General features: G+C 38.7%; 2 protein-coding genes across 4 annotated transcripts; both read right to left on the minus strand.

Moving 5' to 3' along the window:
• Positions 1–769: 769 nt before the first annotated feature.
• On the minus strand, positions 770–3,718 carry nr2e3 (nuclear receptor subfamily 2, group E, member 3). The gene is made up of 8 exons (XM_022189621.2): positions 3,354–3,718; positions 2,855–2,999; positions 2,625–2,728; positions 2,276–2,539; positions 1,913–2,100; positions 1,572–1,812; positions 1,384–1,489; positions 770–1,262 (listed from the first exon to the last, which is right to left on the minus strand). The coding sequence occupies exons 1-8, from the start codon at positions 3,427–3,429 to the stop codon at positions 1,130–1,132; spliced, it is 1,257 nt and encodes a 418-aa protein (XP_022045313.1). The 5' UTR covers positions 3,430–3,718; the 3' UTR covers positions 770–1,129.
• A 6,319-nt stretch (positions 3,719–10,037) lies between these two features.
• Positions 10,038–16,582, minus strand: hexa (hexosaminidase A (alpha polypeptide)). Of its 3 annotated transcripts, XM_022190303.2 has the most exons (14): positions 16,205–16,573; positions 15,726–15,830; positions 15,560–15,625; positions 15,364–15,410; positions 15,142–15,252; positions 14,943–15,044; positions 14,596–14,728; positions 14,153–14,333; positions 13,813–13,899; positions 13,654–13,726; positions 11,218–11,398; positions 10,878–10,968; positions 10,662–10,769; positions 10,038–10,527 (listed from the first exon to the last, which is right to left on the minus strand). In XM_022190303.2, the coding sequence occupies exons 1-14, from the start codon at positions 16,497–16,499 to the stop codon at positions 10,464–10,466; spliced, it is 1,644 nt and encodes a 547-aa protein (XP_022045995.2). In that variant the 5' UTR covers positions 16,500–16,573; the 3' UTR covers positions 10,038–10,463. The 3 variants fall into 3 exon arrangements, 2 of the variants coding, with proteins under 2 accessions (XP_022045995.2, XP_051808556.1); XR_007944007.1 differs by lacking the exons at positions 10,038–10,527; positions 11,218–11,398 and having other exon boundaries at positions 16,205–16,578; XM_051952596.1 differs by lacking the exons at positions 10,038–10,527; positions 10,662–10,769; positions 10,878–10,968; positions 11,218–11,398 and adding an exon at positions 11,405–12,913 and having other exon boundaries at positions 16,205–16,582.
• Positions 16,583–17,557: the final 975 nt, after the last annotated feature.

Below are 17,557 nucleotides of genomic sequence, written 5' to 3' on the forward strand. Positions count from 1 at the left end.
CACACTGTCCACCTTAAAATGCAGTTTTATTCAAATGGCACAATGCCACAAGGACAAGAAGAAGACAAGATCAGGTTGTTGGCCTGCTGGATGTTGTCATGTCAGGTAAGGCCATCGCCACTCCACAACTCCACAATTTGTCATCTCTTTAGACAATGTGGTATGACAGACAATCTGCCACACTGTGTTCTAGATAGATGTGCACAGCAGCATGAGCCTATCCTATCCAAAATGTCCTCAAACTTCACAGAGCCCTTCCAGAAGAGTGCATGGGACATTAACAATAGCTTTTTATTCTCCTCCATTAAAGAAAACAGTTATGTTTTGTTGAATCCAGATTTCTTACAAAGAATGTGAGAGCTTTATGACAAACACAAAGTGAACGTTTTTGATTAGAATCTCAGGAATTTGTTATTCAAACCAAATATGGAGTAGGATGGCTGAAAACTGAACTTGTCAGAGAACCATAGTTTCTTAGTTATCACAATCATTTCTTTGTTATTGATGTTTTGCAATTTCTGATTGCATACTATCTACCTTCTTACCTCTGACATACTTGTATTACAGTAAAATTGCATGCTGTATCAGTCATATAATGAGCAAATCCTTTATCATAATTAGCCATCTGAGAAAAATGACTATATGCTGTATACTATATGGTTGTTCCATTGTTGGTAATATGTATTGTTGTGTTTTTTTGTTCAGTTTCTGTCATCAATAAAAAAAAAGAAACAAATTACTAGAAATGATAACACTTAAATTCAAAAAGTACAAAATTTCCAAATTTATTCAGGGCACATTCACACATATACGGTAACAGTCCTCACATACTGTGGATTTTTTTTACAAAAAAAAAAAAAGCGGTTCTCCACTCAATACCTATGCTGTACAAAATGATTAGGTAAGGTTGTAGTTAACAAAAATGTAAAAAAGAAGAAATTGTATTTTATTTTATTATAGTTCTATAAAATTTCATAATTTATATCTGTGCTTTGCCTACAGGAACATTTCAACATGTCTTTGCATTAAACAAACACCTTTCATGTTGAATATGAGACAGGTTATAAGCAGACTATAATATACGAGAAAAATAGAAAACATGTTGCTTGAGGGAAGCTTCTGTTCTTGTTCAGTTTTTGAACATGTCACACAGCAGTTTCTCCATGGGTGTGCTGCCAATGGTCCGGTGAAAGAACAGCTGCTCTATTTTCTCTGAACTCACGAAGTGGAGGGATGGCAGCAGAAGTAACAGTCTCCCAAACCTTGATGAACAAGAATAAATAAGAGTGAACTTATTGTTTCTATACTGTCAGACTTGACACTATTACGCTATTGTTCTGTTTGAAAATCTTTGTATTCTGTCAGAAAAGAGAGCGGGGTCACCTGGCACTCTGGTTGGGGTAGACTGAGTGGATGTGTTGACCCAACAGCACCTGTGACTGGTCCTGCAGATTCTCAACCTGCTCCGGGTCTTTGAGGCTGCGGACCTCTGCACCGGAGAATCAAACAGCAAACATGAGTCACACGATCCAGTGAAGAGTCAGTACCAGTGCTGGATGAATAGTTCCTACCTGGCTTGAAGAGCACAATGGCCTTCAGGCAGGCAAACTCAGTAGGATCAACAGCGAGGGCTTTGAAGCGGCTGAAGACATCCTCCAGGTTCTGCAGGTCGGCTGTGGGAAGGCTGGTCTTGGCCGTCTGTGTGGGAGAAAGATCTGGCAGAGACAGAAGAGGACAGCTGTCCATAGGTAGTGACCACTGAATGGCACAGAGGAGGAACATCTCACTCCATGCTTCTTCAAGAAGAATCACCTGCAGAGGCCAAAGAAATATCTATTGTTAGTCTGTCACATGATTCATGTCTGAACTAGTTCAGGAAATATAAGCAAAACTCGATATCACTCAGCCTCACCTGGTCTCGAAATGGCAAGTGAGCAAAGAGAGGCAAATTTTTAGCCCACTTGACTGACATGAAGAGGAGTCGTGCCGATGTCTCATATACACTCTCTGAACAGCTGGAGGTGTATGGGGACATGCGACTGTCAAAGGGAGTCTGATCCCTCTCTGAGTCATTTGTTGTCACGTCAATGTTTTCCTCCACTGTGCATTAAAAAAAGAGATTCAGGCAAATATTAAGACATGGTATTACAATCTAAACACCAACCCAAATAGTAAATCATGAAGTTTATTTTCAAAATAATTTAGTCTAAGCTGAATAGAAATGTGTTTTTTGTCTAAGTTGTAAATAACTCAACTCTCCTTCATGTGTTCTTACCATCTTCAGGCTCCAGTTTTGCACAGGTCTCTGCAGTCAGAAGGCTGACCATAAAGCGGTGGTTGTTACTTGGGTTGCCGCAGGTTTGCATGGTGGCCAAAGCGGTGACAGATGAAGTGACCAGAGGTCTGCAGATGAGCGATGAGTAGGAATCAGAGGAGGTGAGCTCCTGTGTGGTGGCCAAGTGCTCCTTTTTACTGTCCATGTCTATAGAGTCCAGACTGACATGAGCTGTGCTTCGAGGCTGCCTCTCATTCTGCACAGCTGCAAAAGAATGAATAATATGCGATTATTGCATAAATGGCACATGCACAGAGAATGTAATCTACATAGTCAGATTGTTTCCCACCATCTTTGTTCATGCCAGCTTGGAGACACTTCTTTAGTCGACAGGCTTGACACTGGTTACGATGAGCCTTGTCAACAGGACACCTGCCAGTTCCAGCCTGACACCTATGATATCAACAAAAGACAAGTAGAATGTGAAAATGTAAATGTCATCTGAGTTAAGTTAAATTTGAGGAAAGAAAAGAGTAAAGTTCCTCTGATAATATCTTAGGCATTAAGCCTCAAGCTCACCTGTAGATGAGTCTTCGTCTCACGCTACGCTTGAAGAAGCCGCTGCAGCCATTGCAGGCGTATATTCCATAGTGTTTACCGCTGCTTGCATCAGAACACACTTTACAAAGCAGGCCATGGACAAGAGCTTTACGTGGACTCCTTTCTGTAGAGCACAAATGACAGAAACAAATACTTCCATTGTATAGTCTTTTGAACATCAACCTTGACTTAACTGTACACATTTACTTAAGTCAGTTTCATAAACTTGCCCATTTCAGAATTTTGAGCTTAGTTTGTGTTCATGCCATTTTTCAGCCCATCACTCTGTGTGCTGATTTTTTTTCATTCTAGTCTGTTCAATGGGAGATTGTTTTGAAAGGTAGTGTATGAACACATTTACTCTTTTATACAAATTGTTAATCCCAGCGTATAATCTGCATTACAGAAAAGCATTTTTGTTTGTTATGTCATTATATAGAACTCTATAATAACTTAAACATTATAACAAATGATGCACCTGCTTGAGTTCCATCTGTGCTCTGTTGAGTGAAGTCAGTAGAGTTGTCCGATGAAAATGCATTCATTTTGAGCATGTGGTCTATCTCAATAAACCATTTCAGACAAATAGAAGTTGACTCCCGGAAGTAGTTTCTCTTTTATAGTAACTGTTTTATGTTTAGTTGTCTTCCTGCATCAAAGTATTTACACATGACAGTTGTCCTCAAAACACAAAAACATGATCTAACTTGTAGTTCTCTCCACTAATTCCCACACGGTTTCTTCAAAAATCCTTCACGATGACATCTGTGATGCTCATTGATGGATCCAGTGCTGATGTCCTTCGTTCTTCTGCTGTAATGTGGTTTCAGTAGAGTTACAGCTTCTTCTTTCTTCCTCTCAGCCAGAATGAGTGTGAGAGCTTGAGTCGTCCGGGGGCTTTCTGGAAGAAGACAAGGAGATTAGTACCAGGCGCTGTGTAAGCAAATGCTGATTTGTCATCCTCTTAATCTTTACTGCCTATAAGGGTAAATCAATCAGTCACACCCCTTACGGGCACTAATAATATTCAACAAGGGGAAAAAAAGCAAAAGCGTCCGTCATCTCTCTTGGCTCTTAGCCACAGTACTACTGGATATTATTCTGTCAGACTTACTCATCATGAATTAGTCAGTAGAAGCTTTATAATATCACCAAGGTTCCCAAACTGTCCTGTAATCAACTTTGTTTATTTTCCAATTAGTGTCAGTCTTTGTTTATCATGTCAATCCCAGTTGTCTTTGTTGATCATCTATTCATTCTCATATACACATCAAGTCATAGCCTCATTCAGTACTTTCTCTCTTTATTTACGCAGTTAGTGCAGTTTGTCATTTCTGCAATTTTCCAAAAGCATTTCCCATTTTTACTTTTAGCTTTGGCGTATCCAACCTGTTCTTTTACAGAATGCTGAAATCCATCAACGGGGCTTTACTTTAACAGCGGTGCAGTTATTTATTGTGGTAAATGTAACAGCAACAGTCTTGTGTCAGCATCATTACAAACATGTCTTACAGCTATGCAGTGTCTCTGCATCTAACTGACACCAGTACATAAGGAATATTACTCCAGCTGTTGGTAAGTCACAAGATTTACTTAAACATTCATTTACAACTTAACTGGTTGTCAAAGAAGATAGCAAAAAAATGGTGAGCCATTCTGCTTTTATGTTTCTTATCTCTGTGCATAAATGGCATTCTGCAGTGTTACAAAACATTGTTAGAATTTAATGTAAGTTAACTTAAAATATATATTTGCATTTTTTATATTTATTTTTGATGTTGCAAAATAAAAAGAAAGATATGAGCACAATCAAATGCACTGACTTTAGTTTTTAGACGTTGACTGCTGTTAACAGAGAAAAAATGCCTTATTAGTTATTTGTCCTAGTCCTTGTACACATATTTATATTATATGTAGCCAGGTTAGGGTTATCTGAGACCATAGTGGAGTGGTTCCCTCTGTGCCATATCGGCCCTGTCAGTGACACTAAAGGCCTCAGGAGAACAGAGCCACACCAAATCAGCAAAGTAGCTTAACCCTCCATGAAATGTGGTCAACTTCTTGGAGGTGGATCACAAGAGAGAGCGATGAGAACAAAAACAATTAGGACAGAGATTGAAAGAGCAGCAACAAGTTGACCCTTAATTCCATTCCTCTGCCATATGGTGGCTTCTCTCTGAAACCTCCACCTAACTAATTAATGACCTAAAGTGCACTTTACTGTCCATAAAACTTAAACCAGAGTAATTTAAGTTCTGTCTTCTCTGTCCCTGGAACTGGCGAGTGCAAAGAAATGGCAAAGCCCCCCCAAATGCACTTGCTACTTGCACTTGTCTTTTCTGTTTACAAATGTCTGTAATCCTTAAGTCGCTCTTGATTTTGAGAGGCCACTTTAGTATTAAAAACAGAACTCTTTCTGTTGACCAAAACTGGTGTATAAAAGGATTACAAACGGGGGGAAGTCTGCATCTGGTTGTTGTTCACATAGGACCAGTGGAACGCAGAACCTATGCTGTCTGAATCAGTTTTAAAGTCCTGGAATGAGAACAAAAACTATCAGATTTTAAAGGCTTCGAAAGTTGTAACTGTCAGGGTCCCCTCCTCCGCCCCTGCCTCAGCCCCCACCTGTCTGTCTCTCTCTGCCCCCTGCTCCACCAAGCCTGTGCTCATCCTGTCCACCACCCAGTACAACCGGTCCGTGCTTCCCCCCTGGAATCGGAACCTCCTGCCCGCTCTTTAATTAATTAAATCACCTTTTCTGCCTCAGCATTGTCTCCTGTTTGCTCTCTGCACGGGTTCACCCCCCGCATCTTGACAGCAAAAAAGTAGATGTATACATAATGTACATGATTTATTGGCTATATTTTATGCATCTCACTAATACAGTATGTCATGTGGAAAAACTGACAGTAAATCTTGTATCTTCACACACTGACTTACACCTAAATGCTGTTGCTAGTTTAGCAATACAGAATAATTGTCAGTTAGCATCACCAGTATGAACACATTAAAGTTGTCTGTATTAGGCTATAGCATTGCTTGCTATTACTGCCCCATGTCTGATATTTTTAGAATTTTTAGAGTTAAAGTTATTCTGATGCATTTTGTGGCACTTATTGTCAGCTAATAAAGAGAAAATGTTGCACTGGATACAATAAACAGGTTTTGGGAAGTTTATACAAATTAAACTACATTACATGATGTTATGTACACTCAACAAAAATATAAACACAACACTTTTGTTTTTGCTCGCATTTTTTATGAGATGACCTCAAAGATCTAAAACTTTTTCCACATACATAATATTACAATTTCTCACAAATATTGTTCACAAATCTGTCTTAAATCTGGGATACTGAGCACTTCTCCTTTGCTGAGATGATCCATCCCACCTCACAGGTGTGCCATATCAAGATGCTGATTAGACACCATGATTAGTTCACAGGTGTGCCTTAGACTGCCCACAATAAAAGGTCACTCTGAAAGGTGCAGTTTTATCACACAGCACAATGCCACAGATGTGTTGCGCTTATATTTTTGAGTATATTATGAACTGGGCTACATTTGCACTGTATAATTGGTGGCAGGGTGTATTTATACTGAAAACAATGTCTAGACCGACTAGTATGATAATCCTATGTCAGAACATGTAACAGATATGTTCACATCTCGAAGGGAGCTGATAATTTTATCCTTCACACATCACTAACTTTACATGCATGCTCAAAAGTCATCTTTGAAAAAAATGTAATTTCAGACCGTGTAAAATGTCTGAACCATGCTACTGAAGATTTTCTGTCTGCCGTCTAAGTAAGCTACGCAGAAATTAAGCTGTCCATAACTGTGACTCATAACAGTTCTCATTCTTGCATTTTCTTGTCTTTTTCTGGATGCCTCACTCTCCAGCTGTTGACACGGCTAAGATGCTGCAGCCATCAGCAAAGTGCTACTTTGAGGTTTTACCTGGCAGGGATAAGTGTCACGTTTCTTCACCCGCCAGCCCTGTGATTGTTGTGCAGATACAATCTTTAGCAGCACACTGCCATGAGCCAACTGGATGATTATGTATTTAGTGGAAGCTTTAATGATGACAAAGCCCTGCAGGTGATTGAACACGCGTCACTAGTAAAACCCTGTCTGAGTTGCTTGTCAGATCAAACAGATCAGCTATTCATTACTTTAACCCTCAAATGCATGGCTTATTGTTCACACTCGGACTTTAGAACATTTGTGCAGACTGTGCGGATCAGATTCTTGTCATTACAGTTACGGTGTAAAACACAGGAGGCACATGCAATGCAGCAGCCACGTACGTGCAAGACATAATTTTATTGTCCTTCAGAAGATGTCCTTGCATGCTAGTTCACAAATCTTTGCATCAGTCTAAGCAGCTTTTTGATATAATCTCCTTGAATGTCAGCTATTGTCAAAGAGTGAGATTAACTTTTAAAGTTGTTACCGTTTTCTCTATGCACAGAGAGTAGATGCTTGAAGTTTGCTAAAGCAGAAAAATATGCCATAGCTGACAATATTCACTTTTTAAAAAAAAAAAAAAAAAAAAAGCTGAATCATAAGCTTTGGGTGCAAAATCCAAATTGTAATTTTAGAGCAGAAGTTTAAAAACTGAAGACAACTTTTGGAATTAAAAAAAAAAAACAGATAAAATTGGACAAGTCTCATTGAAATACACAGTTTTTGTACTAACCTAAAATTTTAAACAATTATCTCAAATGCTGAGAGTAAATAGGTCATATTCCTGCCCGGTTACACCTCACTCAGCACGTCTGATTGATTCCAAGTGATACCAGGCTGGCTTGGTTAAGCTTTGTTATGTTCAGTTCAGCATTTCCTGTGGTCCCCCCGCCTCCCCAAGTCAGATGAAGCACAAGGATTGAGGTGTCAGCACTATGGCCACCAGGGATTGCCCCGCCTTGCCATCTGCTGCCATTACTGTAATCCGCACAATGAGAAAATCAGTTGTCTTAGTCCATATCAAAGTCATGTCAGCTCAGCTCCACAGGTGAATTAACATCAGTCAGTGTAAAATCCATGTTACTGCTGACAAAAAAAAAATCAAGACAGTCATTTGCCCACTTACTAAAAAGCTCAGATTCTTTGGCAGAGATGAAGCATAGTAAGAAAATGTATCAACAGTTTTTTTTTTTTTTTAAAAAACATTTTTTTATTTAATTAAATTTAAAAATGAAGTGTGAAGTGATTTTTTTCCTCCAAAGTGAACTGGTCATTTTGTCATAGTATTATCCAGGTACTTTGACTTTTGCTTTGGCTCATGATGCTCTCATTAAACACTTTAAAGAAGGTCTTCTAAAACTCCAGCACAATAAAATTAAAAGTTTCACAGTAACAATAAAATACTTCAAATAACTTGACTCAAACATTTCATAAGGACTGCTAGCAGCCCTTATTAGGTCATAATGGCACATAAACCAAACCAAAGCTCTTAAACAATAATCCCCAACACAGCCACTGGCTGGCTGGTCTGTAGAGGGAGACAGATGCCATTTGACTGAGTCATAAAAATGTGGTTACAGGCAATGTGGCTAATCAGCGCTGAGTAAACCCACAGCAAAATTCTTGGAAAATCAGTTCATTGCAATTCCCAGAGCTGTTATTAAACCACTGGGCTGTGCTGTTTGCTTTTGCTCTTTTGTTTGTTGCCTTATGCAAGGAATCCCTCAACAGTATCTCATTAAAATCTTTTCTGCAGTTTCTAAAATTAGCTTTCATTAGGTGTCAGCCCTGTTTATTTGTAGTTTTTCTTTGTTTGTGCATTTATTATATTGATAAAAATAATTGTAGCATAGTTTGTATTTGTGTCACTGGATTAGGGTTAAGTGAAGTGGTGTCAAAAAGGCCAGCTGCTATGTTTTCTTGTGTGCTATATTGTCAGGATAACAGGCAGCATTTGTGATGATGTTTGTCAAAACACTTAAAAGACAGTATCTCTCATGTGTGTCAGTGGTGTGTTTCTGTTCAGTGAATCCACCAATTATACTACAACTATACTATTTTTTGAAAATTGTCTTTATTTGCTTGAGGGCGGTGTTGAAATAGTTTCTTCTAAATTGTTGAAACAATAACGATCATTTCAAAGCATCATCATATGGTTCGGTTTAACTGGAGATTAATCCACTGGTAGCTTTAAGGACACACCTTCAGTATGTATAGGGATGTGGGATTGTATCAGGTGATCCAGGTTTTGCATTGCATGTCTGTTCTGTATGTTGTATTGTGGTGTTCAATTAGCAAGTGTCTTTCATTGTGTTTTATTGTCACTGTTTCAGCTCAAGACACCCTTTTGAGTGTAAATCTTCACATGGAATCCCTCAATTCTTCTGCACAGGACTTTTTTTATTTGATCACCAGAGGGCAGTGTGGAGGTAGCTACTTGCTTTTATCTATATTATTAAAGGAGAAATGGTGTTTTATTCTGTTAAGGTCATAGCGATTTTTTGCTTTTTTTCTTAGGTCACTAGAGGGTGCATGATGTCAGCTAGTGCCTCTTTTGGTTATATCAAAGAATGAAGATCTGAAAACCTTTTAACAATTCCCAAAGTTCATTTGTTTTGTAAATGTTGCTCAAGTTGTAAGGCTTTGAAACAACAAAGGAAACTCAAGAAAGCATCTGAAAATTATCTTATATTATGTTGATAAGGCCTGTACACAAACTGCAGATTATGGTAAATAAATAAAACTAATTTGACTGGATTTTTTTGTGTGCTGCATATAATTTTGTCATACAGTGCCTATCATAAGTATTCACCCACTTTGATGTTTTACCCTTTTATTGCTTTCATAAATCTGTTTTCACTTTGACATTAAAGAGTTTTTTCCAATAAATCTTTTTGTTAAAAAAGCTAAATTTTATTGACCATGATTGATTTATGAAAGCAATAAAAGGGTAAAACATCAAAGGGGGTGAATACTTATGATAGGCACTGCATATGCTTTCATTTTCTTCTGTATGAATGTTTCCTTTCTAAAAACTTATACTTTGAAAATGGAAAATTTGCTAGTATTTGTCAATATGGGTTTAAAACATAAAAGGCTTAAAACTGTACATCAGCCTTCTTGTTTTTCTATTTCAGTAGCATTCTTTAGCTAGCAACCTGTCATAGTTCATTCAAAATAAATAACAAAGAAGTGCTCATGATTTTTATTAGATTTCAGCGCAAGAGTGTAAGCCCACTGCCAGTGTTCACCTGAAATTGAAACTCTTATTGCAGCCCTTAAAGAAAATTCAACATTGCATTACATTTCTACCTTATATTATTACTACAATATAATTAAAATGTAAAATAAAAAGAGAATTACTCAAATAGCTACCACAAAAAATGTAAAAAAGAAAAACATTGGTAATAAGTCCCTGAGAAAGCATTTACAGTAAGTGTGTACAGATTTTACTGAAAAATGGAAAAACAAGTACCTTTTTTTATAAAAGATTTTACATCTCTTTAAATGCCCCAAACAAGATTTAATTCAGAAGTAAATAAGACTGCAAATGAACTTAATTCATTCCAATGCTCCAGTCTTAAATCTCCATATCTATCCATCCATCCATCCATCTTCAAACGCCTTGGTACTCTTGTTTGCAGTGTCCCACATAGAGAGGCTCTGCCTGGATACCACGCCTGTACGGAAAGTGAAGTGGTGGAATTAGTGTATAACTAGCAAACATTATGAGATAGAGCTCCACATTTTCCACATCTTGCGGAAGTGAGATGGCACCAAAGTCTTTAGAGACTTATTATAAAAGTTAAATTACCTCACAAGCTTGCAGCGAAAGTCTTGCAGTCGGGGAAATGCCTTGTCCACGTTGGACGTCTGCTTCTCATCACTCCACAGTCTCTCTGCAGCAGCACTTGCCCTTGGCCTGTGATTTTGAGTGCAACTAATGATTATTTGGAATAATTTCACAACATTGTTGCAGCATTTACCAAATATGAATTACTGCTTCAGAGCCCTTTTTTTAATCCCCTACCAAAGACGTGGAGTGAGATTGGTGGCATCTACATATTCGCCCCACATGCAGACTTCACCACCTATCACCAGCTTCTTCTGTTCCTCAGTTCCTGCGAGGGGGCAAGGAAAAGCTCTGCTTTACAAACATAATGGGTTTAAGGATGACTTTACAACCAATCACAATCTTCACTTCAAATTCATCACACCATTGCAAACAAAAACTGTGCAAGTCAATGTTTAAATGGATATCTGTAATTGTCAATCTCCACTGGTAGCTCCCATCACCAGATAAACACCATTAACACACACAAATGAGTCAGATTATTATAGTATGTGATATTACTTGGCCATGCACACACCAGAGAAGTTCAGTGGCTGCACAGTGTAGTAGTTGTGCCAGTCCTGGCCATAGGAAATGTGGTTGATGTACCAAGGAGCAGCCAGCACGACCCTCATGCCAGCTTTGGTCATTCTACTGAGCTCCGCATAATAGCTAGCTGGGGTACCCTTCCAGATGTGCAGCACTGTGTCCTTAGGAATCTGAGCAGGGTGACAAACAACATGCTGCCACTGATCTGGTTTATGAATATTTGTATCTATTTATCTCTTTACAGTAATTATTTTATGTGTCAGAAAACAGTCACATTAAAAAAATCTTTGATGAGCTTTTATCAGCAAATTCAAGTTGCTGCTAAGGCATGCTTCAAAGAATTTGTAGCCCTCCTATGGGGCAACCCAGATAGCAGATTATTCATTTGGCTCAAACACACCACATGACCAGAATGATTGCCAGAGGGCAGTCCACATGTGGCCAACATTTGGCAGTCAGGAGTGGGACATCATTCCTTTTGGTATGTGGGCCAGATGAAAGAGAAAGATGTGGAAAAGAATTATTTTTCTATCTTGGAAAGCATCGAACTCAGCTTTAGTGCAGTCCTGACATTAGTTGTTGTGCTGCTGGTTGCTAATAAACTAAAAGTCAGCATATTGCTTCTCTACATCATTGCCAACTTTAGTTTTGCTAAGCTCTACAGATTTTCTCACTGAAACCACCAACAAGAATGACACTAAACTAAGTCTCAAAACTGATCATTATCGCGGTAATGTTCACTATTGTACAGACAAAATCCATCAATAACTTGCAAACAACTTCCTCTAAGCTGTGCAGTTTTGGGAATGACTGCATAATGTTAATACAAGGCTGGTCTGACAGCAGCAGCAGTGGAAACATGTGAAAGACCAGCTCCAGATGAGGTCAGACGAATGCATGCGAAATACCATCAAAAACTCACTTCTGCTGGAAACTGTTTTCAGCTGAAATATTTAGTAAGTCAACACAAATGATGAATGATCACTGGAATGTTTATCCGATAAGCCATCTCTGGTCGGTCTTTTCTTTTGCAGTGTAATTTGACACAATGAATTGTGCAAAATTGCTCATCAATGTCAATATTTTTTGTCCAGGGGAAAGATTGTGCATGTTAGCCATTAAAGCTTTACACTAGACAGCATTGTGTGCTTTCACCACAACAGTCATGCCACTGTGTAGCTGTGCCCCACTTTCCCTCGACACACTAATCTTAAGTACACAGTCTATGGTATCATAAGATTGTTAAATAAGTCTTTAAATTAGTATACGTGGAAGTGGGACACAATAGTTGTTATTGCATAAATGGCACCGCTCTGCCACCTAGTGGTACTGCTACAAATGGAAAACTTTGTGTTGCATTACTATTTTTGTGGTACTCAAAAAATTCTGCACATATTTCTCATGTATTATACAGGAAACCATATGATACATGTCAGTTATTATTAGAGACAAACCAACACAGCAGTTAGTACGACTTCAGCCCATCACAGCACACAGGTTTTGTTCTGACCCTTGAAGGCGAGAGGCCACACAGTATAGTAACGGGCCCAGTTGTGTGTTGGTCCTGGCAGGTCCAGATACCATGGAGAGGCCAGAATGACCCTGAGCCCTGCTTTAGCCACCCTGCGTACCTCACACAGGTAGCAACCCTCCTTCCACACCTCCACCACTGACAGAGAACTGCGCTGCAACACAAGGCTACAGTCTATCAGACTTACAGGAACTGGTCATGTGATACATCAGCTTGATGTTAAGAGACGACAAACTGCTGCATATTGTTGGTCAGTTGGTCCAAACCACTAAACCTGCTGAGGTTAAAATTATACTATCAAAAAGGAGTTCCTGCAAAACTAAACATATTAGGTGGAGTATGAGTCTGCAATTTATTTCAGCCCTAACAGGCTAATTCTGCTAATTATCATGGAAATTACTAGACTGTGTTGAACTGTGGGGCACAAAAAAGCTCTTTATTCTCTTTTGAGTCACCAGTGTGTCAGTCCACACATACAGGAAACCTCTCAGTGCTGCTCTTGGAGCAGTAAGATTCCAAGAACAACGATATTTTCATATATTATGTCAGAACAAATGCTGCATTTTTCTGCATATAAGCAAAAATACATTCTTGACTGAATGCAGATACTTGGACAGAGTCTAAAACAGCTAGAAAAAAATGGACTAAAATCAAATCAGGACTGGTACTAATGAAACGGTGCTTTTTGTTTTAGATTTATATCTCCACTCTGTACTAAAACCCAGTAGTTAAAGCACAAAGATGTAGACTAAATACATGGTGGTGCTGTACCGAAATAAAAAAAACAAGATAAGTAGTTATCATCATGACTCATCAGTTTATATGAAATCCACTCACATGCACAAAAAAAGGTATTTCATAGTTGATGTGTGTTTTTTGTTGGGGTGTACTTACTCGCTCATGGTAGTCAAAAACATCCTGCCATACGATGGATGTCTTGTTGAGAGCTGAAGTGATGTTTATAATGCTGGAAATAGATCAGCACAGTTGTGTGAGTCAATGTATTTCTCTGAGCCTTCTATGATGCATAGTTTGTCCTCCTTTACAACCTACTTCTCCATGTAGAATGCTTCCAGTTTGGTGAAGTCTGATCCGAAGCCCATCTTCTGCATGAACGCTCGAACATAAGGGTTGGATTTCCTGCAAAAACAAGCAGAGGGCATCAATTACCTGCATGAAATTGCACTGATTGTTTATCCATTTTTTTCAGAAGCTTCATGTTTTTTCAAAGAAATATTATATTGATAAAAACAAAATGCACACACATATGTATGTTGCACTGTAGTTTCTGGCATAAAAGGTTCAAAACAGCAGGACTACACATTACAGACAAAACCAGCAAATTCTGGTTGATATCATTAATAGTCAGCGGGCATTTAAATGATCAGCCTACCAGCAGGAAAAGTTGACTTCATCCCCTCCTAAGTGAATAAAGGAATCAGGAAACACCACTGATACTTCCTTGAACAGTGTTGCCATGAACTGGTAGGTGGACGGTAAAGCTGGATTAACTGGACCAAAGGTGCCTGAAGGTATGTCCCCTTTGTAACAGGGAGTCAACAGGTCAGGCTGCCCTGAGAAATAAATGGTAATCAGTTAGATTTAATTTAGCATTTTCCTTTAATATATTCTCTTACATTTGCTATCACTGATAGACCATGAAAGTCAGATAAGAAGTGAGTCACTCTTCAGCATGTCATATTGCCATTTATAGTCTAAACTTAAAGATTTGGCAGGAAGAATCCCCATTGAGCCAAACCAGGCATCATGCCAAGAACTTTATATGTTAAAAACCAAAACCCTGAAATCATTAAGATAAAACTGTTGGTCTTTTACCTTTTCCCCAAGATTTAGTGTGGCCTGGTGAATCAAACTCAGGAAGGACCCTTATTCCCCGCATCCTGGCATGTGAGATCACCCTTCTCACATCCGACTGTGTGTAGATGTGAGTCATCGGATGGAAAGCCCCCTGAATCAAAGCCAGAAGTCTGTGTTCAGGCCTACTTGTTAGCGTTTTCCTACCTCATGAATCCAAAGCAGTGGGAACACTTAAAATTCTTGAATACAAAATCGAAGAGCACATCTCAAAATGCAGATTACTATTTTTGGAGAGCAAATGATAACTGTGCAGAGTCATAGTGGACATTAAGACCTACTGTGTATTTTTATACCACATTACATACCTTACTGGAAAGGTCTGGAAAGGTGCAGCTCTGGTAAGGAAAGGAGGGGTCATCAACAATGTGCCAGTGAAACACATTGAACTTGCTGTAGGCCATTGCATCCTGACAAGAAACAGACATTTGAATACCAGTGATAATAAGTGATACAGGTTTTGAAATAGAACAACTAAGGTTTGGATCATGGTCATGTGATTTTTACCAGAGTCTTTAAAATGGCCTGCACTGGTAAATAGTGACGTGAAGTGTCCAATAAAATCCCCCTGAACTGGAACCGGGGGAAGTCTTCAATGTCAGTCTTGTTCACAAAATACTGAAAAACAACAAGAAAAAATCTACTAATCAGCTACTATTACAAGATGAAAATATTTATTAAAGAACTAAGACATCGCGAGTTTGAGCATTTTGGACGACTCTCACTTACTGAGCCAAAATCGTCCTGATACACCAACTGACTGAAGGTTTCCAGACCTGTGCTTAATCAGAGGATATATAATCAGCAATTGTTCTAATGTGCAATTGAACAAGAAATACAAGCTTTAAATTATTGTAAACATGGTTGCATCATTACTGTACTTTAGTTTACACATGTTCTTTAAAAATGAAGTGGCTACAGTCACCTCTGAGTGCACCCCACACAGTTACTGCTTTCAGAGATGCTCGACCAGAAAAGACACTCAGATTGTCTGGAACACAAATAGCAGCAGGTTAGGTAATGCATCCAGTCATATATATGTCGTTACAACACAACATTACACACTTCAACCTGTGTGCGTTTATGCTTACATCTCTCAGATGAGCTTTCATTCGGGTAACCGTCACAGTCATCGTGGTCGACACTGACTTCAACGGTAAATTGTTTGTCCACACTGAATCGCAGAGTACCATCCTCTGTGGGTCAGGAAAGTTGAATTAACTAGAGCAAGAGTCATAAAGTTTTCCCGTGTGTACTTTCATTGTCACCACGTCACAAACAAACTGCCATTATTCTACAAGCAATGGTATTTTTGAAAACACAAGCATGAAGCTGTGCTACTCTGCTCCATTGTCACTGTGGGTTTTTAGAGTAGGTGGGCTGAACTGCTGCCTATACAAAGCCCATTGATCTTCTTTAAAGGCCAACATGACAAACAGAGCATTCAAAACAAAACCACAGAGGACACTTTGCTCTCCATTTTTATGCATTTACAGTGACGTTTTTATCTTACATTATGAAGTCTGTAGTTTGTACAAACAGGACAGACATATCTGGAGTAAAATCTTACTTTCGTTTTTGTCGCTGAATAAATTCCACCGACCAGAAGTGTAGTCAGGGAAAATCAGAGAAAAGTATCTCTTGAAAGCAGCATCGAGAACAGAGCAGCCCTGCCGGGCGGCTGACTGACTTCCGTAGCCAAAGTAGAAAGCCTGAGGGCTCAGAGGGAAGCGCTCCGTGGAGGAGATCAGAGTCTGGGGTAGCGGCCACACTCCCTCCGCTGTGTGGAGGCCAAGCTGGAGGATCATCAGTAGCAGCAGATAACACATCGGACGAGTGTGTTGTCCAGATCTAACAGCAGACATGACTCCAATTTCAGCCTTCTCACCAGCACTGACGGTCGGACAACTGTTCCTGTCAGGTGCAGGCGTCACATGACAGAGGCCACAGGACACTGATAGGATCATTTACACTGCAGTCAAAACTACTAGTGGTAATTTTGTTATTATTTTATATATTATCAGTATATATCATTTTAAGTTTATTTACTTGTTACAAAGCAAGTAAATAAGCATGTTTATTTTGTAACACCAAATAATTCATAGATGTCACTTTAAGTGCTCAGCAGGCAAAGGTAAGAAAACAAAACATGCAAAAGAGAAAAGACAAAATTCATCAGAATAAAATAAAATTAAATTCTTCTTTTAAAAAAACACTGACAAGTTAAATAAAGTGCACACAGATTTTAGAGAATAAATAAAACTGATTGAACTGACTGATACAGAGGGGGAAAAAGACCAAAATTATGAAAAGTAAAAACACACAAAAGATTATACATACAATAAAATTTCAAAATAAAAATATAGAAGAGATGGGGGCATAAAAACTGAAGAACAACCAGTTTTCAGCAAACATGTCTCCAATATATTTTGAGCCCAAGCCATTTAGACAATAAGCAGAGCTTTAAATTCACATTTATATTTAATTTATTGTAAGCCAGCTAGCAGCAGTTAGCCTACAAGAGAGGCCACATGGCCCATACTGTCAGTCTATCTATCTATCTATCTATCTATCTATCTATCTATCTATCTATCTATCTATCTATCTATCTATCTATGAAGAAAAAACTACTGCATCCATATTTGATCCGGCATTTGACTCAAATGTTAAAATATAAATGTGACAAATGAGAACAAAAATAAAGCATTGCTTCAATGAGACACTGACTTAAAAACTCAAATGCCACAGTTGTGTAGTTCGCCCACTCGCCATTGGCCTACATTCTGTAAAGGGGCAGTAGTAGTTTTGTAACTTGCTAACAACCTTTGCTACGAGCTAAAACCTGACGTATCATGTTTATTTAAAAACCTATATGTTTAGAAACACTCGGCTGGAAAGTGAAGTTTGTCATGTAATAGTGTTT

The sequence above is a fragment of the Acanthochromis polyacanthus genome, chromosome 8, assembly GCF_021347895.1.
Source record: "Acanthochromis polyacanthus isolate Apoly-LR-REF ecotype Palm Island chromosome 8, KAUST_Apoly_ChrSc, whole genome shotgun sequence".
Classification (NCBI taxonomy): domain Eukaryota; kingdom Metazoa; phylum Chordata; class Actinopteri; family Pomacentridae; genus Acanthochromis; species Acanthochromis polyacanthus.